Consider the following 27,161-nt stretch of genomic DNA (forward strand, 5'->3'; position numbering starts at 1 on the left):
TCAGCTAACCTGAAATTAAATTTCAAAGATAATTTCAAAACCAGAATTTTCTGATTCCACTTATACAATGTAAGAGTTTAATTTTTCCTAGAGAAAAATAAAAATGCAGAGAAAGACAGAAATTTCCCTCAAGAAATATTACATTTACAGAAGCAACATTTGTTATGAACGATATCTGGAATTTCACAAAACCATAAACCTGGAGTAGAACATGAACCAAAGGCAGCAATTCAAATTCATTATGCCAAGTACCCACTTCTTGCAAACTTAAAATAAATACCTAGAAATATCAAGAATTTATCAAGCAGAAGAAAGGCATTTCTATCAATTGCACCGTATTTTAAATGACATCCTCAGTCTTCATAGGAATACTTTAACTACAGTAACCCACTTGTTCGACTACAGCTAACAACGCCTTTGCTGCTCTGTGGTTTCTCTCATGCTGTTTACTTCTGTTTTTCTTCTACAGAACCCTACTCAAAAGGAAGAGGGTGCAGCATACTGTGGTTTAGAGCTTAAGCACTTCCAAATGGTGAAACTGTGTTACCATAGCACCCACATGCTCAAGCAATCAGACCTATCTCAGTGCTAAACCACAACTTCTCTAGTGCAGTCATGAAATTTCCCTATTAAACTCCTTTTCACCAAATTTGCATTTATAATTATTTTTAGTCGTACAAATTCATTAATTTGATACAGCCAAGGCTGCTTTGCAGGTAGAATGTGCAATGATGGGAATTGTCTGCAAGAGGGAAGAATATCAAATCCTGATGTAACAGTTAATTCAGCTGTGAAACACAGGCTACCATCCACAGTCATTAAGAAACACTTATACATGAGGAATGTAAGACTGGCTGTCACACTTGCTTGGTAATTTTGTGATACGTGCAAAAGAAAAAATGTGCTAATGTTGCTTTGCCTTTTGTATATTTTCAGTGTTTGTGCATGTACAGAGCCAAGAGCCAGAGTACATGTGCTAAACTTGCCGAATGTCAAGCAGCAGTACCTAACCTCAGGTATGGTTAGGTACTCTTCTAGCTCCAACTCTACCATGAACAGAAAGAAACACTTGATCCAAACTGTCAGCTTAATGATGCAGACAGGCTGGTTCTGGAATTGCTGAGTGCATATTGTTTATGGCAAACAGAAGAAAGGAAGGACATGCAACTATTACACTCTCTTCTCAATTTCTGTGCCCGTGTTTTTGCAATTCCCCCCTCTACTAGTTCTATGTATTCAGCATAGTTGAAGGCAGATCAGTTCCCAAGATTTTTGACCACAAAAAGAAGCTGCAACTGAGAACTGGCTGACCACTGGCAAGAGTGCGAGCTAAGGGCAAGCTTCTTTATCTTGGACTATCTCATTGGACCTTGGCTTATTTAAATACCTGACTTACTTCTCTACCCACCTCTGAGCTGCTTCAAGATAAAAGTGTTATGCTGTATTGCAGACATCTTTCTGACTACAAATAGCTTTTTACATAATTTTGCCAGCGATAAAAAATGAATGGGTCCTGGAAATGTTTCTCCAAACTCTCTCTAATCAGCTCAAATGATAAACCATAAACAGTTTAAATTCATACTGTATGAATTGCAGCATTTGAGCCACTGATAATCTAAAATCATCCAAAATCATAAATCTCCCATTTGTTATAGGTCTGTTAGCAGGAAGTACTTTGATCAACAGCTCTGTATCTACAAGGACTATTATTTCAGTGGGGTGAAATCAGTGAGTTTTAATCAGTGAATTTCAAAAAAAAAATGCAGCTAGCAATTTTAAAAAATAAATGAACATTGCTTTCAAGAAGTTATACCCATCTATGAGTTTTTACTCTACGTGGTAATATTTTTCTCTGATCATTTTTCTCTGGGAAAAAACGTGTCCCAGGTGTTTACAAGATCCTTAACTAAAGAATAGATGCATGAAACAGAATAATGATGTTCCTATTGAAAACCCACCACTAAAATTTCATTTTTTTCCAGTGATCTGGCATTCATCTTCCTGCTCCAAGCTTAACAGGACCTTCAGCAGTTCCTGTGCCCCATGAGCCAACGTTCCAGTGAGACATCACTAAGCAGCAGTGCTCCAAACTATCCTGCTACTCTCAATCACCTCCCATGACCCAAATTTCTTGCAGCATTAATAGAAGATCCTAACCAGAACTGGTTAATATACATCTAGCTTCTGTTCCTTAAAAGGACAGAGTGTACAGAGAGAGAAAAGTTCATCTGGCTCAGTGGAGAACCATTCCCACACCACCAACTCTGCCTGCTGGGCAGCTCCCTGCCCACCCAGGGCTGTCAGCTGCAGCCCACAAACTGTGGTTCAAGGGAGAGTGATTTTACTTGGTGAGTATCATCACTTTTTCTGTCCTTTTTTTTCCTACAGACACTCAGGCCAGAAATGACCAGCAAAGTCAAATGAATACCATTCATCAAAGCCACTACTGAATACCTTTTCTGTTGTTCATAAAGTATTATGACAAATAGCATTCACTGATCACCAGCTAAGTCAACCGTACACTTGTTAGGTTACAATTTAAAGTACAGTAAAATAGTTACACATAATGGTAATAGGAAGCATCATTTAAGGATCAGATTTTACCACCGTTACACACACAAAAAATGAAAATTATTCATTGAAGCATATCAATATCTTTTAGAAAAACTGTCAGTTAAAAATTATTTATATATGTTCCCTATGTAAAATAATAGGGAATAATTTTTATTTTTATTATTTGTAATGTGAAAGCAGACATTTACCAGTATTTAAATTAGTCAGAACTTCCAATGTTTGATGGATAACCTGAAATCCCTCTTGTACTCAGCTAGCGTGAGGACAGTTGGGTCTGTGCCCTGCTCAGTGATGACATAGACACTGCTTCAGTTTTACTACTGTGTGAGCAGTCGGACATAGAGGCACATCTCTGTGCCTCTGTAACATCACCTGCAAAGTGGGGACACTGGCACTATGCTACTGGCATGTTGTGGTCAGAAAATCATTTTCATTAAAAATCATGAAGTTTGCAGTCAAATCTGACAGAGCTATAGAAAATAAATATGCTCAGACCTGTCTGATGGCACAAACAGGGAGAGCCGTGAGACTGCAAAGAGTGAAACAACTCAAACCTGAACTCCCCAGAACGCCATGCACCTATGTACAAAACCTCACATTATCTCAAAATCTGGATTGCTCCGCCCCTTCAGGAAAGCTGAGCCAACACTCAGGAGAACGGACCTGTGATTCGTGTCGCAGCAGAAGTAACGATGATGAACAGCTTACACAGCAGTGCTGAGCACCCACAACTCCTCCTAGAGTCAGTAAAAACTTTGAGTGAAAAGGGTTTCTCAATTCCCTTTCCCTCTTTACTTTTTTTTTTTTCTTTTGAAACATCAGCTTATCAAATTTGGTGCCCAACCCTGGGCTGTTATGTGCATTTTAAACCTGGCTTTTTTTTTCTTCCTCTTTTTTGCTATTTTAATTAAAGTAATCATGAGACATTAGCTCCAGCTTTACCCTACCAATCTACCTGGGAATCATAAGAAGGGGTTGGTGGTGGGTAGGTGAAATAGTTCATCTGATTTTGCTTTCAGTTCTGCACTGGCCATTTTTTTCTAAAAGACAGTGTGTGCTGAAGATGTCAGGAGATGAAAATACAGGCTCAGAACGACTCCACTGGGCTCACAAGGATCACGATGCCCAGTATTCTAGCAAAGAACCTGTGAAAGCTAAAGCTCACATTTCTCAGGATGCAAACGAGACTAATTTCAGTATTTCTTTAAACAATTCAAAGCAACAGAAACACAGTCTATGTTTCTTTCTTTTATATGTAGCAAGTAATTTTTATTAGCATTTCATAAATCTTTTCTTTTTTGTTTGTTTCTTTACTATAATTTTGTAACCTAAAAATGCTGAGTGAGTGGTCTGGGAAAGAAAATCAAAGCTACTAGGTAAAGAATGCTGGACAAAAAAAGTTATTTAGGAAAAGAGTTTTATTGACTTTTCAAAGTATAGGGACCCAGAGAAAGCCCTCAGGGCAAAGCCAAGAGAACATCCAATTACATGCTCCAGATAATTTAAACTCTTGACTTGGACACAGAAATGCACAGGCCAGGAAATTTAGCAGACCTGTAAACATTTCTGAGGTCTAATAAAAAGAAAGATGTATGTAGTGGCAACTATACATCTTACAATAGCAAGTACAACTCCCACTTGGAAGTGGGAGGTCAGAAAAGCTATGTGAGCAGGAAAATGAGTATCAGTTTGTATACAGACATGCACGCAGACAGAGCACTGTGGAAGTAGCATGTATAATGTCTCCTGTGAGGACAGATGGAAAAGCTGACACAGAAAGACACGGAATGTGCAAATGTGGTAAGATTCTATTCTTTGAAGGTCTATAATTTTCCAGCATTTGGTTGAAATAGTGATGAATTTATGACCACTTGACCGGGTAAAATTAACTGCTTTTTCCTTTTTATGTATCAGAATTTTTTCAGCGTGTAGATTAAGACACTTGCAGAGTTTATTGAGCATCCCTACAGCCACAGAAATGTGATTATATGAACAAAGCAAAAAAAAAGACAAAAAAGTTCTGGTAAGTGTTCACTTCCACACCCAAATTCATCAACGCCTTCAGTAGGAATTAAGCCCATAGTTTAAATTAAGATGATGTTCTGAATGAGTAGTGCTACAAAGTCTGTGGTATAAGCATGGGACAGATCCCTAATATCACCCCAGCAACAAATACAAGTGGGTATCAGGGAGTGACAGGGCTGAATTCAGCATTCAGCTCTGCTGGTTAGGGAAGGCACGTGAGCCTTTCCTCTGCCTGCCGCTTGGTGCATGTAGACCAGCTCCAGTGTGGAATTGCCTGGCTTTCTGTGGGCTGGTCTGCACCAGACGTGAATGCTTGGATAAACTGAACTACAACCAAAACCCGTCGTGATCTACAGGACCCTCTGCCAAACTTCAATAATTTGTCTATTTTTATAACACTTTGTGATGCAAACTGAAAATTTCAAGGTAATTTCATTCAAATTGAAATTATGACAGTTTGTAACGGTGCCCAACATCAGCACAGCAATTGAGACCATTACACCTGAAGCCTTGAGAAAGCTGCAGCTACTCAGTTTGGACTTTCAAGATTAGCTTCACACCCAGAAAGTTTGAAAAATCTATTAAAAAGTAAAACTTTATCTTTGGGCTCCCATTTTATACAGGATGGGTTTGTAACAACTTCCATGGTAAAGAATGGATGATGCTCTGCCTGGTGTAACGTAGAAGGTATAGAAGAAAATTGAATTAAAGGCTGCCCTTTCATTTTGGCAGATGCCTGAGGTAGATAACTGCCCCAAGAGAACATGGTACTCTAATGAACGAGAACAGAAATGGAACTATTATGAAAGCATTCTCCAAAGAACGCAAGAAACAACACCCTAACACGCGTTAGGATCCCTAACACCTCTTACACCAGCTGACATCCCCTCAGCCTTCTCGTGGGTGACTGGGAATCTGGCCGCAGTGAAGGAGCTGGCTGTGCAGGGGTGAGGGGCTGATGGCTGAGTGGGATCCCAGTGCCCATAGGGAACTTCTCAGGTGAGACCATTTGAGAAGGTCTGTTTGACCACACTGCTCCCCCTGTGAGCACGGGTCTACATTACGTGAGGAGTGTAGGCCTCTTGCCAGAGCATCTGCTCTCCAGCCAGGAGTGCAGGTGCTTTTACTTGTGCTAAGGTAGTACAATGTCTTAATAGCCAAGCGTGTTTTGTCTTACAATTTCAAGGTACTGGCAATGGCTAATGAAAGCCATCTTTTACCACATCGATGTTAATGAGCTTTGGTACTACATTACCAAACGTAGTGTTAAAGATCCAGCTTATGCAGCTAGCTGTATTCAGGGATTTGTCTGTCTTGCTTTGCTGTGCCCTGTAGCCATGTTTGATTTGGCTATGAGTCATTAGTCGGCTAGCTGGTTAAACACCCATTTCAGTATAAGTCAGCTTCAGTTTGGATTTGAGTGGCTAAACTATGGGAGGGTTCCTTTTGCCTTGTGTGTGAACTTTCTTCCTTTGTCCTTAGGGGACAAAACTGAGAGGTCAGTTTTGGTGGTTACCCATCAGTCAGCTTGGAGTTTTGCTTGGTCTTCATCTGTTAGTTTGGCAGATTTTTAGCTATCATAAAGTAAATAACATTCATTTTGACTCACCACCTCTCTAGGAAATGGAAGAAAAATTATTTGAGCACTTCAACGCAACAAAATTGTAATTAAATGTGCTTAGTCTCTAGTAGTAAATTTGTCCAACAATCTGTTTTTGTGTGTTCCTGTCCAGGCTACGTATACTGCTGACACAACTGCTTATGATGACATGCTAATATTATACTAGTGGTCTAAAAGAGAGGTTTGGGGACAGCTGTAGGTCCAGCAAAGCTCTGTTACTTTGTGCACATGCACCAGACAATGGTACTGTCAACTGGGAAGCCTAAAATTGCAACAGACATGTTTGGTTACTTCTAGCTTTTTTTTTTTTTTTTTTTTTTTTTTTTTTTTTCCCCACATGGTTCCTAATTCTCTGCCTCTTCTGGAACAGTTTCAGGGTCCTTTCTCTAAACTGCAGTGGTCCCCAGTGTTATGGGCAAGGCTCTTCCTTTCTAGCACAGTTTGTTTTCTTGCTATCATGCAACTGCTTACGTCAAGCTCCAAGAACGTGGTCTCTGCCTCCACAGCACAAATATCCCCATCTTAAAGATGTGTTCAATCTCCGTAGCCTAAATGCCGACTGTTTCTTATTTTACAGAATCACAGAATAGTCTAGGTTGGAAGAGACCTCCAGGATCACAGAGTCCAACCTCTGACCTAACACAAGCCCTCCACTAAACCACATCCCTAAGCTCTACATCTAAGCGTCTTTTAAAGACCTCCAGGGATGGTGACTCACCACTTCCCGGGGCCGCCTATTCCAGTGCCTAACAACCCTTTTGGTAAAGAAGTTTTTCCTAATATCCAACCTAAACCTCCCCTGGCGCAACTTTAGCCCATTGCCCCTCGTCCCGTCACCAGGCACATGGGAGAACAGACCAGTCCTGGTCTATGTACCAAACTTGTGTTTGATACACAAGTCTCACCAAAACCTTGCAGTTGCTTCAGAATTTCAATCTAGATTGTGTATTTTGGAGTGCCTTGAAAGTTTTCTGTCTGTCTTCCAACTTGACCAAAAATCCTGACATTTAGAGATGACAAGATCAAAGAGATTGGCTTGGCCTTCTATAAAGTTATTTAAATCTGATTGTTCAGCAAGCCTGTGACATGACTATGTCACCCTGATTATCTTCCTAGTCTTAACCAGATTTCACCAGGGGAATACTGTTTGACTTCAGGTAGACTAGCAAGCTTAATTTTTGTTTAATTATGTTTTTGTTTTTTGTTTTTTTTTTTTTCAAAGATAACCTATTTAATTTCAAAGGAATTTCCAAATTCACCCATTTTAACCCCATTTAATCATCTATTGTTAAAGATAAATAAAAATTTTAATTCTTAGCTTTGTTCCTGCCAACCACAGGAAGAAGAAGGAAATGTTCACTTCCACCTAGTCTGTGACTTAAGAAATGTGTACATGTTCCAGAAAGAGAACACTGTTCAAATCACTTAATGCTTTAAGCCTGGATTTTATGGTGTTGTTTTTTGTTGTTGTTGTTGGTTTTTTGAACAGGGACAAGAACTGAGACAGGAAATAACAGCAAATAATGGTTGTAGATGTACACAAACAGTTGCATTAACTACAAATTACAGTAATGTAGTTATTTTCATTTGCAGAAACAAAATGGCAGGCATGTAGCCAGAGCTGTATTGTGCTCTTCCTCTGACACCACCAGGAAGAGTCTGAGTTGCGTCAGACCTAGCTCACAAGGCACGCTTTCAACTGCATAAAGCAAATCAAGCATAATACAAGCACTTTGGTGTTTTAACTGTGTTTGGAACTAATGGACTTCTTTTCATTTCCTGGTAAATGGCATGCAAGAACTATATGGTATCACAGGATGTGGGTGTCTTAATTTTATCTCCATTTTGCAGTGTGCTGGTCTCTGTTTAGCAAACCAGCTCTCAGCTTGCATTTAAGCAAGCGCCTTCCCGTTCCCATGGCAAGGCTGCCTGTCAACCCACAAATGAGTAAACTTCCTCACTGAGGTAAGTAAGGTGAATAGTAGCAATATACAAAAATATTAACACTTCAGCCTACAACATTTGAAAACACAGAATCCTACAAAACTAAATTACCAGAAAGTGCAATTGCCCTGATGACTCATCTTTCATTTTTAGCTACAAAGCAGTACCTAAGCAGCCTCTCCAATGACACAAGCCTCATGGTACATCACAGTACAAGACACTTAGCATCTAACAAATAAGATGGTTTGTGCTTTAACTTCTATGAGGATAACACTTTACAGAGAAAATCCCGAGTCTGTCCTGGACTAGGACTATTTGAGTTGCCCAGTACAAGCACCCGATGTACTTTTTTTCTCTCATAGTTTTGCTCTTGCTTCTCCAAGTTGGTACATCAGGTAACACACCTAGCCATGACAGACCACCTCCACACCACTGCCAGCACACGCTGCCAACGGGGACAAAGAGCTGCACCTCCTTACAGAAGGCTGCTGAAGTAATAACTAGGCCTGTGAAAACTAGATATGGGGAAATCTCTTAAGAAAACGCATACAACCTACTAGCAAATACTAAAATGTGTTCGATATGTGATTCTGTTCAACTATACACCACCCCTAAAAGTGACAGTGAAATATTCACCTCACTCTACCTGTTTTTCCTAGCTGGCTACCAATGCAGTTAATCATTGCCAAGAGATGGTTCTCCCAGTCAAAGGCTTGCAGACAGGTTTCAGGATTGCTGTACCATTTACAGTGCACACTACTGCCTGAAATACCTATTCACATCTGTGGGTCTGTTCCCTCTCCAGAAACACCTTGGTCATATTATCACTTTTCCCTTTTGTATTGTCCCTTAAAACTTTACAAGAAACTTTTATCAGTGGGACAGCTGTTTGAGAAAGAGATTGGAGTCTGAATACTACGTGAAGGCTTTTTTACTATTGCTCTTTTCTTTCCAGCTCTGACTGGAAACAACCTCAATGAAATGAAATTAGCTATTTTTTCAATATTTTCATTATTCACTCTTTCCACAACTTCCTTCGTGTACATGTGCTGGGACTGGCTGAGATGGAGTTACCTTTCCCCACAGCAGCCCGTACGGTGCTGCGCTTTGCACTTGTGGCCAGAACAGCGTTGATGTCACACCCACGCTCCGGCTGCTGCTGAGCAGTGCTGGCACAGCATCAAGGCTCCCTCCCTGATTCCAGCCCCCAGAGGCCAGTAGGCTGGGGGTGGGCTGGAGGTGAGGAGTGGACACGGTCAGGACAGCTGCCCTAAGCTGACCAGAAGGATATCCCTACTGTATGATGCCACACCCAGCAATAAATCTGGGGGAGAAGGGGGGGTACTCATTATCAAGGTGTTCCTGAGCAACTGAGCACACTGAGGTCCTTGCTTCCCAAGAAGCTGCAGAACATCACTTGCTAATGGGAAGCAGAGAATAATCTTTTTTCTCCTTTTGCTTCCATACAGCCTTTGCTTTTTTTCCTGTCCATTAAACTGCTCCTCATCTCAAACCAGGAGCTTTTCTTTTTCATCATATCTTCTCCCCCCGTCCTTCTGAGGAGAGGGAGAGAGCGAGCAGCTTGGTGGTACTTAGCTGCCCATTGGTTGTTAAACCACCACTGTTCAACAAGCTGGACTAAAGATTTTTAATAGAATCAATGTGTTTTTTTTTTTCTTTCTTTTTTTTTTTCTTCTGTGCCATATTACACTTCAAGTATTCTTTAACTAACTACTGAAGGTTCATTGATCTAAAGTGCAAAGAGCCACCCTCAAAAAGATGATTTCTGGAGTACACTGACTACCCCACCGAGCTCCACTCTAACAATTGATGTTAATGATAAGGCAGTTGTTTTTTTTGGTTTTATTTTAAGTTCATATTCACAAACCTCTTCAATAACTTTTGGGTGAACACCACATCATTCAGCTCTGAAACTAACTTTCTGAAGACAACATGCATGAGATTTATGTGGAGATCTTTCCTAAAAGAAAACCTAGCATTAAACTAAAAGGCAGTATTATCTCCCTATATCAACAAATCCAAAAACGCTTCCAAATTTGCAGGTCCAGATCAAGCATACCAGACAGAAAAAGGGTCCATCTGCCATACCCTGGCTGCTACATGAGGAAGCCTAAACCTGCAGGAGGGAAGGGAGCAGTGACACGTGCCTGGATGTCCCCTGACAGTCACAGGGCCAGGCTGCAATGAGAAGCTTTGAGCATTTTTTACCTGCATAAGAGATCCACACATGTTTACAGCTAGGCAATTGACATATTTCCTATCTACCTTATCATTTTTAAAGATTCTTTTTTAATTTAATAGTTTGAACTATTACTGACTTTTTGGAAAAAAACTGTAGCAATAAAAATGCTTTCTTTAATTTTAGAAAAGAAAACTGTTTCTCTCTGCTTAGCAGATTTATAAATATTAGAAAACAGAAAAAAAAATAAAAGTTGATTTCAATGAATTTGCCTGATTGGCAGATCGTAAGTGCCATTGAAAAGAAGGATATATTTAAATAAAGAAATACAGAAAGTTCATTCTGATTAATTATTAGCCTGCTGACAGTACAGAGCTAATGCAACAGACCTGGATGTGTCCTTGTCAGCCAAGAAAGCAGCAGGAAATGGATTTTGCAGAATATGAACAACCCTTGTATCTCGAGAATCCTCAAAATTCCCCCAGATCTGCAGAATCTGTATGGCATACTGTTCAAATCTTTTTTTTTTTTTCTTATTTTTTTTCCCCTGTACCGTGCAGAAAACTCCTGTCCTAGTTGAGAAATTCCACGGAATCTTTTTCACTTCCTCTCTTTTCCTCATAGCAAGGCTTCATATGCAAAGAAGGCATGAGCTTGGCTGGTGCTCACCAATTCGGTCATGTTAATAAATGTATCAAAAGCAATATCAAAAACATGCACTAGTAAGTCTGTAAACAGTGGACATTTAAATCATATTCAATCTAATGCTTTTTAGGCAGAGAATCATCAAAGAACTGAAATTCTGAAAGTGTTTCAGTTTTTATAACAGCAGGTATACAACAAGCACCTTATTATAAAGAAAATAAGTGGAGAGACCAAGCTAGGATCTATTTGCAGTCAAACCGATTTCTTCTCCAGCAACTGCATTGTGAAGCTTCTAAGTGGAATGTGCAGACAAGAAACCAACATCCAACACTTCAAATACTCAGCATCAGGCGCTGTCAGTCATTCCCAATATTCTTCATTATGAGTGAAATCTCCTGTCTCAGTATGAGAAGAAGTCACACAGATTTGGTTTTGAGTTTGTTTTTGAGCAAAAGCTTTGAAGCACTTTTTGTTCTGAAACATATCATTACAATGAATTTTGTGACAGATCATTTCCCTAACGATCACGTTTCCTGTAGTGAGACTTCTCATCTGTCTCTGAACTGCACCAACACTGCAACCACGTGCACACAGTAACAGCTCCCACCTCCAGTGAAAATGCCGCTATGTGCACACAGACTGACATGCGGACAGGACTCAGAGAGATGTGTCACTCTGACCTAAAGCACAGGTTAGGAGTCTGCTGCACCAGCATGGCTGAACTGCTTGGAATTTGCATTTGTTTTACAAGGAGATTAGATAGCAACTTTAATAGAAAGACCTATCATTATAGTCCTCAACATGCTAATTCCTGTTTGCGTTCACCTCCTGCAGTACCACAGTAATTCCAGAACATGAAATTAAGTGCAGCTGCTAAACAGACTGGTGCTGCAAAACGGTCAGCATTGTTTGCATTACTGTTATTTCCCTGCTCTTAATTTACTCTGCATTTCTCTCTAACTTGCTTATGCTCCAGAACACATAAAAGATACCACTCTTTGATCTTACCCAACTGTCCAAGCAGCACGTTATTTTGTGCTTCAATTTAATGCCCCTGCCTGAAAGTAGGCAGAAATTTTCCATTGAAGCTGACAGCAATGTTCTCTCAGGAAGCGGGATTTACCCTTACCTCGTTCCCCACTAGCTCTTGCTGATTTTCAGGTTACATTCTTGTGTTTACCCTTGACTAGAGTAAGAAGTACTTTATGCAGAAGATTGATGAGGATTTCTGCAACCGGCTGAGGTGATATACAGACCTCCAGCCACTTGGCTGATTGACTGCTAGGATTCATTAAATGAATGGATAATTATGCACAACAATCAGTGCTGAACTCTGCTTTTCTTTTTGTATTTTTCAGCATGATTTTTGCTTGTTTCCTCCAAAATAGATGACTTAAAAGTTTGAATTTCTAAAAATGCTCTTTTTGTGTCCTCATTTCCCCTCCTCTTTTTGCTTTTTCTTACTCTGCGAAAGTTACAGAGTATTTCTTTTTGTCCAGCAACTTCCCAGGTGACATTGTGGAAGTCAGCTCTCTGGATCTGTTTCCATTTAACCTGGGAATAACGACTTTGCTTAACGAATGTGTTTCGAGCTCTGTGTAACAGCAAGATATTTAAGAAGGTTCACTGAAGTCCATTTCTGAAGCAGAAGTATTTTATATCAACTCCACAAGGTGACAATCTGTGAGGATGAACAGGTGTCCCAAGGCTCTTTCTTTAGCATTTCCTCTAATAATTACTGTTTAGCAGAACTTAGTACAATACAGATGCAGTCTGATTTCTGCAGATACATACAATACCCTCCTATGACACAAGCATTTCACAAGCTAGCAATGCAATGAAAAATGTTCCACGATTGTCTTAAAGAAATTAATTAAATTTCTTTGCCTCACCTATGAGATTAAAATGACAATCTAGGACATGTTTCACTCAAAACCACTCGTATACATAGGAAATACTTGAGGCTGCCATACTTTTCTGAACACAGAAATCTGTTCTGAACCCTTCAGCATTTAGGAAGAGTTACTGTGTTTCTACTTATGTGTAAAACTACACACTATAAAGAACTATCAGCCCATTAAAAGTCTGGGAATACTGAGTGACTGCTGTGTGAATATATATACGGGATCAAACCTTATGCATTTAGCCTGGCACAAAGTATTTTACCTTCACTCTAAAGAACCCCACTGAAATTGCCTCTTAAATTTAAGGTAATGAATAACCCTTTGCTTTCTCAAAGGCACAGAACTTAACTAAGTAAAATTGCCAAAGTCTTAGTAACATTTACCTTAAAGACAAGCTATTTTTTCTGCAGTTAACCTCTCCTACACATCGTTTGAAAGCTTTTCCAGGTACGAATTTGCAGAAGGGAGACTATAATCATTACAACCATTATTAATGTGAAAGAAACGCCTTCCTGACTGGAAAAAGGACATCTTTTTCTTAACTAGATATTGCCTCTTCCCCTTTGCATTCATTCTGCACAATACACTTACTCCATAGAGAAGAGACACATTCTCAGCAACTTCTTCGAGCAAGAATTCCTCCCCCTCCCCTGTAAGAATTGTCTTTAATCTTTAAGTGGAAGAATGGTAGTATTCTGCCTACACTTCCTGGAAACTAAGCATAGGTCTGTGTGCCTGCGTTTATCAAAATATCCATCAAAGGTCAGGTAATTTTCCATACTCATAGAGAGACAAAGATGCTACCTATCTTGATGAATCAGTTCAAGAGCGTTAGTGTTTGTCCCTCAAAATGAATCTGATTTAATCACTGAGAAAACGAAGGACATTATTTCCATAACTTTAACTGTGCTCAGAATTACAATCTTTTCATATTCTTCCACTGTGGGCCCAGATCTTCCCTAGCTCTGAAGTCGGTGACAGGAGACAAGTGACCAAGCAGCAAATCAGTCAGTAAGTGGGTAACTAGTCGGAAAAGCTAAGAGCTGGATTTCGGAAAGTATGAGGTCACTAGGGAGCAACAGGTTCCAAGTGCTATCTTGGAGAAAGAAAAATAATTAAATAAATAAATATGCTTTCTTTGTCCTAGCACTACCATGTTGAAAAGCTTAGTCATTAGATTTTTATTCTCTTCATACTACCATGTAAAATAGTGATTGTTAGTGAGAACACAAAACGTACTAGAGACTGATTTGATTTTAAACCGTGGTGGTTTTTCTGAAGCATCTTCCTGCTACTGCCATGTTAGTTCTACGCCCCGTTGAATGGGAATCTACTTTAAAATGTTTCAGTCCTTTTTGCAGGAAGCAGGAATACCTCAAAGTATTTCAAGTCATTTGTCAGATATGTAACAACAACAAATGCCATTTCCATTTTGATAAACAATAATAGAAAACAATACAAAAATGATGAAAACTAACAATACACAAATCAGTTTCATTGGTCATAAATACAATAGAGGTAATCACACTCCTCAGAAATAAGTAGGAAAAGACAGCTGCCAGTGGGTTGTGCTAGGTCAGGAGGTGCAGGATTGACATTACACTACTGCAGAGAACTGGATGTGTTACCAGACCTCGCTAGATGTCTTACCGAAACAAAACAACCACCAAATGATCGCCAAAGAGTAGCTATGAAAAAGCTCAGTTTGCTTGTTTTACATTACCAGAAGAATTTCAACACAGAAATACACTCTAGAAAGTTTCAGATAGATGTGACTTTCACAGGCATAATGACTACATTATAAGACAATCCTACGCACACAAGCTGTTTCAGAAGACATTGTTTGGGAAACAATGGTAATTATTCAACAATTGGCCATTGGTATTGTCTTAGCCTTAGCTTGTAAAGCCTCAGGTCTTTCCCTTTCCTAAAACGTACGGACATCACTGAGATCTTTTAGCCTGTGATCACAGATTGCTCTTTTTCTCCAGCACAACCCAGAAACACTGCAGAGCATGCAATGAAGATACCTTTTGCCTGCAGAGCTAGTGCTATGCATGAGCTGTGGGACCACAAAAAAAAAAAAAAAAGAGGTCTCATAGCTAAACAGTAAAGTTCTGTTTTAGGTAAGAGGATTATATACCAGCTCGCCACAGAATTCTTATATGATACTACAAAACCTACTAATGCTAATTTTTCCATGCAGCAGCCATTATTAACTGGTTTTCCTTTTTTCAGGTTCTTATTTTCAGTACACCTACCTACTTTACAGAAATGGTGAGCCTTCAAAACAGCAAATTAACAGAAAGGATGCTTTAACGAGTATAGTCCTTGCTAGGTCTTAGATTGAGCTTTCTCTTTGGATCATTTTATCATCCTGAACATCAAAATCCATTTTTGTATAGCACTGAGACACAGATGATGAACACCGTTGAAAATCTCAAGAGGAAACTAATATTTCTAGCTGCAAAAAAGGTTTTGAATAGTGAGCCAATAAATATGGCCTGAACTATGCATTGAGCAACACAAATATGTTGTCTGAATATATTTTCATTCTCTACGCAAAGAAGAGAGAATCCTGTAGGGGGAAAACTGTGTGACAGTAAAAACTGCCATAAGACATACAGAGAAGGCTGAGTCCTGAGAACTGTGAGTGCTTGGCTTTACAGCTGTAATGTCACTCTGTATGTGTGAATTTTTATTTTTAAAAACACCCTCCAAAAACAAAACAAAACAAACAAACAAAAAAGGGCTATGGGAGGGCACAATAGTACTCTTCCCAGGCTTTATCAGCAAGGCTGAGACTTGTATATATCTCCTTGCTCAGGCCTGCCTCTGGAGCTAGGAGAGCATAAGTATGTTTTCATCTTCTATGCAGGACAGTGCTAGACTTTCATCAATGAGGTATTTGCTGACAGCAAAAGATTGGTGAAACTCGGACTTTCACTGAGTACAACACAGAGACAAACAATTTTTCTTACTTCCTTACTTCTAGTCCTGTATATCTTTTCTGGTCTGTCTTTGCTCAAATCATGCTTTCTATCGAAACAGAGCTATCTTGTTTTCTCATCTAGTTAGACCCAATTCCTTAGGCTTCTGATTCCTACCACAGACCCCTCTTTTCCCATTCCCTGTCTAGGCTTGGCTATCAGTTTTCAGGTCTTTCCCCTGCTCCTTCCAGCTGCTCTGTTCCTTGCTGCAATCTCAGTCTCAGCATCCAACCTCTTCTCTTAAACCAGCTTTATCACCTAGCTTCATATCTCATTAGAACTGCTTTCTGAACGTTATATGCTTATAACTCTGGGGGAAAAAATAAAAATTAAGATAATTACATCCACTAACATTGTGAAGATCTGATATTAACCATAACTTAGAAGATTTATCACTCTATCAATCATTGCAGAGCTTTTCAAAGGCTGCCATTAAGATTTGAAGTGATTTTTAAACAGGATGCAGGGTTGTATACCTGTTTCCTGTTAACTATGTCGTACATTGTCAATAAACATGGCCTGAACTACGCATGGATAACCTGACACAACACATAGAGCTCAGATTTTACAGAAAGACAGTATTATTAAGCATTTATTACATCAGTTTCGTTTGGAAGTCTACTGACAGCCATACCTTATGATCAACTATTTTAATAGCAAACCCAGCCATTCCAAGCCCTCAGCATTTCACAACAAATTTTTTTTACTCAAACTTGCAGAAATCTAGAACCTGAAAGTCCTCGTACCCTGAGGAATTCCAACTCACAACCAATTTCACACACACACACAAACCACCTCTGTGGAGCTCAATAAGTACTTCAGAACTATTCTATACCGCACTACGGATCCCGGCCAAACTTGAATTAATTAGAGGCAATTCCAGAGCTCATGTCTACAAAGTTCACCACATGATATCCAAGAAATACAATGTCATTCTCTGCACCCCTGAAAGCAATCTCTGTATTTCTTTCCCTTCAGGCTTTTTCAAGAGAAAAAAGTTATCGTCATTTTTTTTCTAGTCCAAATAAGTATTTGAGGGCAATGACAAGTCCGGATTCATTTAACTGTTGCTACTGTTTATGAGCACTCAGATATAAGAATGCTGAACATAATGTAAAAAGTTTTGAAACTGAGCAGGACATGAAATGCGGTCCCTCTTTTTCATACGCAGATGCTATTCACATTAGATACTCTATCTACAGAGGATGAGCTGTTACAAGAATTGAGTATCAGAGGGGTGAAATTATACACTCTCCCAAACAAAAGTGTGAGTGCATGTTTGTAACACATCATCCACACATTCTGTTGTTTATTTTCCGTATTTCACTCACTGGTTAGAGAATACGATTTGTTAACGAAAGGATTAAACTGCTGGAGAAAATAATCATTACAAACAAATATAGGGCCTTCATATGTGAACTGATTTTATTATTTCTATCTAGCAAGAAAAGAGCTGTAGAGCAGCAGAACCTTGGGCTACTTTATCATTAAGAATAATCTTCCATGAAAAGGCTGCATCAGTTGTTGTCATGTAAAGAAGTTGTAAGAGCAAAGTGTGAGAACTTCAATAGATGGGTCTATGCAGGAGAGTTTGTTTTGGATCTAGGGAACAACTTATTCAGTTATGTGCTCCTCTGAATAAGGTGTTGTACATTCCTTTCTCAGAAAAAGAAATAACATGGGATTGGGCAAGGTATTTGGCTGGGCACATGTGCTACTATTGCTTTTTCCCCTCATCTGTCTTTCCTCTGTACCATTCCTTTTTAAGATATGTCCATGCTGTCCAGAATCAGATCAGACTCTTTGTGGACAAGGCCATCTTTCATCCTTTGTCAGTACAGCACCTGGCCCAAGAGGAACGCTTGATCATGCCTGAGGTCATTAGCCCGACTATACACTGTCAGACTGTCTCACACGCACACACGAGAAGCTCCCTCCTGACTTTCCAAGTGTTCAGTATTCACAGCTGCAGCAAAACTCTCAGAAAAGACTAAGTTGCAGCTGCACTCTCAAATTTTTCACATTATCTCAGTGACCAACATGTAGAGGTCTTCTGAAAATCTGAAGATTTTCCACTATGAAAAAACCGCTCTCCAGTGTTTTGGAACTGACAGTCAAAACCAGGGGTGTCTCCTCTGGGCAGCTTTCTCAGGGAAGCAAACAGGAAAGCAGCACTTAAAGTTTAAGGACTTAAGGTAGGTTTAATATATATGTATATATATATATATATATTCTTATTTTAATATAAAGCCAAAGAAAATTCAAAAAAACACAGTATAAACCACAAAGATAAAATAAACCCTGTAACACTTTTAAAAGTTTCAAAGGCTTGCCTTTGCAGACTTTCCACTCACGTCACCACTGAGGCAAATCTTAGGTAAGCAGCAGTTCTGTTGCGAAGAGAAACCAAGAGCATCGACTGCAGAGAGAGCAGCTGAAAATGGCGTATCTGACATGTGCGCTACTTTTAAAATGTCCTCATTGCTCAGTGGAGAGTGTTTTTTAGAAGCTGTGGTTTGCAGGCAATCTTTCCCTTGCCACTTAAGGTACACTCCTGCAATGATAACACACTTGTTGACATCCCAAGCAGAATTACTCGCACATAAACAGCTCTCTTCCCAACGTTAAAACACAAACTAAACACAGTTACTGCTCCAAACCCTTCGTTTAATCAGAATGGTGGGAACATTGCATCTTAATTTAGCAGGCCCTTAAGTCCAGCATTAAACATAGTAGGAAGACAAAAGCAGCTGTGGCTTATTTAGCATCTTTCATAATAATCTCATCCTCAAATCTTGGAATTTTTGTGAGAACTTTTTCTCCTGAACAGTTCAGTGATTTCCGATGAACATAGCACATCCAGCACTCACTCAAAGGCATCTGTAGGTGAGCTTCCCATGAACATTATGCCCTTATAAATCCGCTCTATTTTATCACTTCAAAATTTCCATGGGCAAACAGGCCAATCTTCTGAAAAGTATAAAGTGGCAAATTTAGGAGGCCAAACATCTCTGTATTTAATGGAAGTTTCACCTCCAAGTATTACAAAACTTTGATCCCTCTGTATTAAGGATAAGTAACTCCTTATAGATCTCACATTCACCTGCTTGAACTGCATCTCTCATATTCAGCACAACTCCACTGCAAAGCTTCTGAACTCAGAGTTATTTTGTCATTTTGCTCTCTGTAAGTATGTATCAGCTCAAGTGGATGCTAGGTTAAGCCATTATTAATTCCTAATGTTTTCTCAGAGAGAAGATGAGTGCATTGTGTGGCTCTTAGAAACGCTTATTTCTAAGTCCTTTGATTAGCAGACTAGAGCTGCAAAACCAGAAATGCTACTGAGTCACATTATGCCACTGAGTTGCACTAATGCATACTTCTTACTGCTATTTCACATCTTTCCCCAGACCTCAACCACATTTCATACTCCAGACTAGAACACCAGACTGCAGGTGTGGAGGATGTAGAAAAGTCTTTCAGTTCTGTTGAGCCAGCACAGTTGAGCACAGAAGCATTAATGAAACTGCAAACAAGGCCAAACCGTTTCGTGTACATATTGGGCAGACTCAAGTATCATAAACTTGATCTCTCTGCTCGCATACACAGATACATTGTGCAGGCATACAAATTCACACACATGGGAAATATTATTGGGATGGGGGAGCTTGTATATTGCTTCCAAGAGACCTAGGGCAATATTCTATCACCACCATTGCATACCATTTAAAAAATAAAAGATTGATTATCGTCTGAATGCTTCCAAGAGTGATATTATGAACAGAGGAATCCTCCAGATGGTCTAACCAAAACTCGTTAAAACCAAAGATTTATCTAATGCATGCATGTGATTCTGTATGTGTTTTAAGATATCTGAGGTGTATCTCAAGAAGATAAACTGAATTGCAGCAACATTGGCCATCTTTCCTTCTGCTTTGTGAGCATATGATTTTAAATGGATTCAGCTTGGCCAGCACTCCTCTAGAAGAGTTGACTTACATTCATAAATGTTACTACTACAACTTCTAAAACACCTAAATTGCTAGACTCAGTATAGTATTTACCCTTACGTGGGGAGGATGCTTTGTAAGGTGAAGCCTTTTGCAACTATGGTCCACTTGGCACATGTTGATCTCACCTCACCTGCAGACAATGGAAGTAAAAAGCTGGCAGCTGTTTCTGTCTCTCAAGGGATCACTGACTTCAGTTCTTTCATCCAGCAGTGGTTAAAATGGAGACTACATTGGACACGATTGCATTTTAGAGAATTTCAGATTTGCTGACATTAAGCACAGTATGGATTGCTCTTATTTAGCACAAAAATGTCAACTCCCTGTTGACAACACCTGTGCTTTAGAACAGAGAACAGATCAGAACTTTATGCACAAGTCATTTGTTTCATGCTTTTCGTTTTCTTTGCTCAGATACACTACTCAAGATATTCTAATGCACTCTAAAGTTTATTCAGATTAATTTGGGGTAACTTACAGGCTGCAAAGGACAAGCATCCTCTAAATATTTAAGGAATTATGACTTTGTATGTTGCAATACGATAACCATTAGTCCCCTCAACTTTATAGATGGTGTAACAGATCTGGAAAAATGAAGACAACTCTTCACACCATGACTTTCTGAGACAGCCTAGACTACAAATGATTCCTGTCTCTTACATCTTGTTCTAAAAGCTTGAATATGTTCTGCCATTTATCTTTTCTCTCCACCTACATACATTTTAACTCACAAACACCCAGAAACAGTTCAGGAGATAAAAACACATTAAATATTCCACTCATAGCCTCAGCAATGTGTATGATTAGCTGGAAAGGCTTTACTGGCCGTATGCTTTTGTACCATCTTAGCTGAGATTCTGTATTGTACTACATTTCCCTGAGTATAAAATCTGTCAGGTCATATAAGAAGTATAAGCTTCATATAACAAGAAGCTATTTGCTTATATGCTGCACAGAAAGCATCTCCGTATGGCTTCATTTTTTTATTAGACACAGCTAGTTTGATTTTTATTTTTATTTTATTTTTGTCAGGGAACAAATGTATTTGCAAAGGCAATTGAAAATATTGCTCCATGGTGTCCACATTTTTGCAACAACAACAAAAATTATTCATGCACAACAAAAGATACCTCCAGAGCTCTGTGCAGGGCAGTGGGATTATGAATGAAGAACAGACAGGTTGTAACAGAAGTCTTTGAAAGTAGAGAATTGAAAACTAAGCAAGCAGGCTACCTGAGGAGGCACTGACACAGAGGGAATAAAGTGGAAGAACTTATTGTGGAAGTACTGCAAAGCAGCAGCATAAAAGAACAGAAAAGGAGCAGATTCTGTTAGCTATCTGCAGCACTATGGATAATATAAGCTGGCACTGCTCACAGCTAGGTTCTAAAATCCTGGCACTGAGGGCCCCAAACTGCTTTACTTGAAACAGAAGGAAGCCTGGAAATAGATAAAATGATGTCAATGTTACCAAAACCGCACTGAACATGATCTGTTTAGAAGTGTATGGATAGCCTGGAAATGTATCAGGACACACAATGCAGCAGTCTGGGGGGGGAGGGGGGAGCCTTTACTAGTGTTTAGATTACCTTAATCTCGATATTTACAGGGGGAAGTCAGTTTTATTTTGAGACTTTTTACCAGTGATTGCACAGAAGGAATTCAGGGCCTAATCTTTGCCTTGAAGAGAGTAGACACCCCCCAAAATGTTTTTTGATGTTCTGTACTTCATAAGTTTGCCTAAAAGAAATAAGTGTTTGATTTCTAGTTATATACAATTAAAGATGAATAAATGCAAACAACAGACAACTCCACACGACGCGGAAAGCAGCAGAGCTCAGGGACAAGCACTGTTTCCCAGGCAGGGCTGGCAGTCCCAACCTCAGCAGCCAGCTCAAGGACACTTCAGTCCTGAGAAGCCCACGGGCATCCTGTCCAACCCTAGCTAATCTGTTAACATTCCCGTAACACACAGCAGTTCTTGCTAGGGTTTGAAAGGCATTCACTTGCTAGCAAGCCTTGCCCGGCACGTGACACCTTCCCGCATTGCCTCTTTGCACAGCTGTCTTGGGTGTCATCACTGCAGCCACCCCAGTGCACTGTGGTCTTCACCCCCAGGGCCAGCAGCTTGGGAGGAACAGCCACCGCAACTAGGGGGAGAGACAGCAGCAAGACTCGGGGTAGGTGTGTTCTGCAAAATGCAGGGTGATACGGAGATACTTGAGCTAATGCTAGACAAGGTAGTGAAATGAGTGTGAAGAAAAGTCATACCAACACAGCAGACAGCTCGGTGTCGCTTAATTTGCTCTGCCTGCCTGGCTGGCCAGATATATGCCCGTTAATAGTAACTCTTAAAAGTAGACCAAGAATATAAACAGAGGACAGAATATTTTCACAGCCTGCTGTTCTCCTTTGCTTGTTTCCAGAATGGTACAGAGCATGCCACAATGCATCTGCACAGAAAAAGAGAACAGGATAATTTTCATGTGCCACGCAGAACACATTCACAGTTTCAGTGTGGAGGTTGCCTACGTGTTTAACACACGCACACTCTCAGGGAGGCAGACAGTTTTGCAGATAGGTCACTGAAGTCAGACAATATAGCTTGATTCCTAATACAAGAAATATTTGGAAAAGTCACTTCATCCTGTTTCCTGCCCTTGTCTCTTCTGCCTTGTTATATACATGATTTTTCTAACCTATCCACTATTGATAGGTTCAGAATCAAAATGTATAAACTTATGTTCACCAAAGAAAAAGTAAAACTAGAAGAAATGGTTCCAATACATCCTGCCACTGAGAGCAGGATTTTCTCTAGAACGAGTCTCTGCATGGCAGCTTTGTGGCTTTAGGTTTATAGTGGCAAAACATTCTCTGTATGTCAATACACTGACGTGACTGAAAACAGAATGACTAGCAAACATCATTTCCAAACTATGTAAGAAAGACCCATTAGCTTTGAACCATTATCTCTTGCCCTAACTGTAGTTATCAATCAATATCCCACAGTACGCAGCCATCAGCTTACTCTGTTTGTGTAGGACCAGGTGAACAGGGGAAGAAAAATTACACATTTGGTCAAAGTCTGTAGCTAATTCTAGCCCAGAAACCATGTAGCCATGCTGGTGTGGTACTGCGCTCAGATTAACATGAGCACCCTGCTTAGGTACTCCACCATAATCAAACTGAATGGCTTCCAGTTTAGAACTGGCTTGCGTCTCAGACAGCCCAGGAAGTGAGCAGGACTGCTTGCAGCCCCACGCAGACATCAACTCTTGATCGTGAAGTAAGTATCTGAAGTATGCAAGATGTGAAAAGCAGGTAATTTGTTTCAAATTATTAACAGGTCCCTGTCCATGGGACTCTGAGATATGTATTTCAGAAAGCCTCAAGTTCACCGCTGAAATAAAGAATATGATACAGTCCTAAACGGAACATGCAGTGGGGTGCTTGTAAGAGGGAAACCTCACTTCACTTTCTTTTACCCTAATGCCTATCCTCCTGCCTGCGCAATTCCCCTAATTCTTTACTGTACAGAGAAAAGGAGCCAATATTACAAAGTTCTGCCACTTAAAAAATAGATCTGCCAGACTCTTTCCAAAGGAATAGACCTTTACACAGAAAGTCAAAACCATAGCATGATCTATACAGAAGCTGATGACTGTGCAAAGAAAACGTAACATTTCTAGGTGGAAACCTCCACAGCTGTTGAGAACAGAGACTCCACGGCCTCCGATTTCTGCATGCCTGCTGAAGCTCCACACTTTTTATTTGGAGAGTAAAAAAGACACACCGAAAACTACCAAGCAATTATTTAACTTCCTGAAATAAAGGAAGTGGCACGGCAGTGGGGGAAGCTTTTTGAGAGCTGTCAAATTGCTAATAATTTTGTGGGTGAGAAACCTAAATTAAGAAGCTAATGGGAAAAAAAAAGTGCTAGTCCTGCAAGCATTTATTTTGCTTTCTTTATAATTATTATTATTTAATGGGAGTAAAGGATTTTTTACTGTTGTTTTGATTGTTTTGTTCTGCTGTTGTTGTTGCAAAGACAATGTTGTTGCATTGTATCAGTTATGTTAGCGTTATGTTAGCTTTTCAAAAAAGAGAATCAAGTCAGCCTAGATATTTGAAAATATTATATTATCAATTTCACACTGAAGATTTTAAAGAAGCATGCAGCTGGCTACTAAAGACTTTCAGAAAGCTAGCTATTTCAAGCAGGTGAAGATGAAAGACTAATAAATAGTGCACAAAGCACTGATGAGTTTAATGGGATACTTCAGCAGTGCAAATGCTTACAATGCTCTTGGAGTAAAATACTAATATGAGAACAAGTCCCAAAGCACACCCAACTCTTACTAATAAGTGACTGAAAATTGTTCTTGCCATAAAACCAAAGCCTACACCAACATTTCCTAACATTTATCCTCCAATAAAAAATTCCTTCGGAGAAGACTGCACAGTAGCCCCTAGCCACCAAGCAGAGTAACCTACGCAGCAAAGATGAGATATAAGGGCTCTGTCACCCAGAATCAACGTCTCTGAGACACCTGCTCCTACCCTTCCCGCTCTGACCATTATTTATATAAAGGGGTCCCACGTCAAAATTCAATGAAAAGAGGAAGTTAGGCAGATGGGTCATAAATGTAAAGTGTAATACCAGACAGGAGAGGAGCTCTGTGTTCTCACAAGTGCATGTGCCAAACTACGCAGTGAAAACAAGGGCTATGAGGCTGAGTACTTGACACTGTAGCATCAGACAGTTAATTGCTTTAAGTGTCCTAATGAAGAGTTAAAACGTCATTTCTCTGATGCTCTTCTGTTAGTTTTTTTTTTTTTTAAAAAAAAAAAAAAGGGAGGATCTCGCTCAAGCTAGACTGCTGTGTGCACACCAAGAAAATAGCTTCTATTTGAAATAAAATACTGCTAACCCTCTTTAAGTCTTCCAGCCCTCTCTGTTAGCTAGCACATCAAGTGACTGTGGAGGTAGCTGTGAGAGAGAAGACACTAACCTGCCCTTCCTGAAGAAAAGGGACCAGTGGGAAGTCTTAGAAAAAGACTTATAAAATAGAAAGTAGGACAGCAGATTCAAAAAAAAAAAAAAAAAAAAAAAGGAAAAAAAAAAAAAGAAAAAGAAAAAGAAAAAAAAAAAAAAAGAAAAATAAAAAGAAAAAAAGAAAAAAAAAAGATTTTGTGCTTTTCCTTTACTGTACGGCATTCACTTTTCTTATAATGTAATCTACTAACAAGATTTATTCAGTGCTGGTTCTCTTCGGGGACTTTGAAGGATAAGAAAACTAATGTTTGGACTTTAAAGGTTCTTCTTTTCTAGTTATCAACTAAAGGCAGATAATTTTCCTTCTCGCATCACTATTAGCCTGGAGTTTCTGCAGTGACATGACGATAAAAACATACATATGTATGTGAGAAGAGGTTTCAGTGCTACATATAATCTACTACCATTTCAGAATACATGGTATTAGCCACTTTTAAGACGAACATTACTTAAGGGAAAAAAAAATTGTCTTCTATAATCCCTAATTACATTAACTAACTAAACAGATGGCAGGTACATGAATATAAAATGCTATACATTCTTTTTACAAAAATGTCTTCTTAAACATAGGTCCATAAAGTTATTATCTTTATATAGAGTACTACCTCAAAATTAATTACTTTTCTTGCTACTTACAGTATCTGTGACAAATTCACCTGCAGTGGGCTAATATCTATATCTACAATTCTGAAAGTCTTTTAAGAAGCGGTTTTTATAAACTAATTAATTATAAAAGTAATTTCACAGATATAGAAATTAACTTACAATGTCGAGATTTTTTTCTTAACCCCACTGCAGTACTAATCAAAATTTGAGGAACTATAAGTAGATTCTAAGATCAGGGAGCAGCTTAAATGGATGGGAAGATTTTTTTGAAGGTTTTAAACACAGAAAACAAAGTACTGCATTGTGAGATGAAAACAAACATAAAGGTTATATTGAATATGTTCACCTAAGAGATCTGAATGTATTTTTTAATGCAACTACAATCCTTTTCAAGCTGTTCTTAAAAAAATCATGAATCAAATGACCACGCGGAAGACATTTTAGCCGTGTACATTATGCATCAATCTTCTTGATCCAAGTTCTAACACCATTGCAAATAATTGCATTCTAGCTGCTGAATAAAGATCTTATTTCTCCACTTTACAAAGTTTTGAATCTGTTTTAGTTCTACAGAGGACATTATGGGACCGAAATTAGAGAATGAAATATCAGTTGCTACCTACCTTTGACAAAAGCATCTTGATCCTGACACAGGAGGGCAACGCCAAATGCCAAGAGTTTAAGCCACAAAGACATGGTTATTTCTGGAAATCTGGCGTATCCTTATGAAGCAGCATGTGTCTCTCACTGGAAAGCAAAATAAGAATTATCTGTCTGCAAAATAATTTCTCAGCAAAACTTGAACCAAAAAAGGAGAATAACCAGGCACATACATTACACTGCCTGCTTATCTGTGAAGGAGTCGCTTCCTCTGTTACCCCCAGACTAACCACTCACAAACTTGCTATGCAGTTTAGTGATGTCAGAGACAACTACTTCTTCAAAAAAAATTCTTTCAGTTTCCAGGAAGTCAACAGGGTTTTTCTTAAGTTGCTGCAGTAATGCTCAGCTTCCTTAATTCAAATGAAACAGGTTGTTTTCAGCCATTTTTACTGAGGAACTAACAAGACTTAACTTTGCAAAGGCCTGGACCCAACATACAGTCATTCTTTTTCTTCGTATTCACTTTTCTACTGTATACATTTCATTGAGACCTCTCATCTGTGGATTCTGTGATTCTTGAGATTTCTGTTGAGAGAAAGAGAAACCCAAACAATCGGTCAACAAAACCCTTGTTCTGGCAACAGGCCTTCATAAAAATAAACATTTCTGAATCTTTCTGCAAGAATGCAATTCTAGGCATGACAGTAATACCCAACAAATTGATAGAGGTCATCTAATTCTGCTTTCTGAGATGGTCAGTTTTTAATTGTGTATTCTCCGTGCAATTCTCTACCATGACAGTGCCAGAGGATTGTGATCCCTTTCCTGATAGATAGATGCAAGATAGACCAAAGGCATTTACCCCACTATATTCACTGAGCTAAGATACAATAACTGGATAACCAATGCCCATTACATGGTAACTTACAAAGGGAATAAATGTTGGAATTGCTTTTTTTTTTTTATTAGAGGCTTCAAAGTTT

The 27,161-nt window shown here is 39.2% G+C and overlaps 1 protein-coding gene across 1 annotated transcript in view; it reads right to left on the reverse strand.

The window, feature by feature from the left end:
* The window catches only part of PTPRC (protein tyrosine phosphatase receptor type C), a 63,664-nt gene extending 37,111 nt beyond the window's left edge, over positions 1–26,553 (reverse strand). Inside the window, exons 1-2 of the mRNA XM_035333362.1 lie at positions 26,409–26,553; positions 26,199–26,322 (exon numbers count right to left, since the gene is read on the reverse strand). Coding sequence (XP_035189253.1) covers positions 26,199–26,271 — 73 coding nt within the window. The 5' untranslated portion in view covers positions 26,272–26,322; positions 26,409–26,553. The remainder of the gene's footprint in view (positions 1–26,198; positions 26,323–26,408) is intronic.
* Positions 26,554–27,161: the final 608 nt, after the last annotated feature.

This window comes from Oxyura jamaicensis, chromosome 8, assembly GCF_011077185.1.
Source record: "Oxyura jamaicensis isolate SHBP4307 breed ruddy duck chromosome 8, BPBGC_Ojam_1.0, whole genome shotgun sequence".
Classification (NCBI taxonomy): domain Eukaryota; kingdom Metazoa; phylum Chordata; class Aves; order Anseriformes; family Anatidae; genus Oxyura; species Oxyura jamaicensis.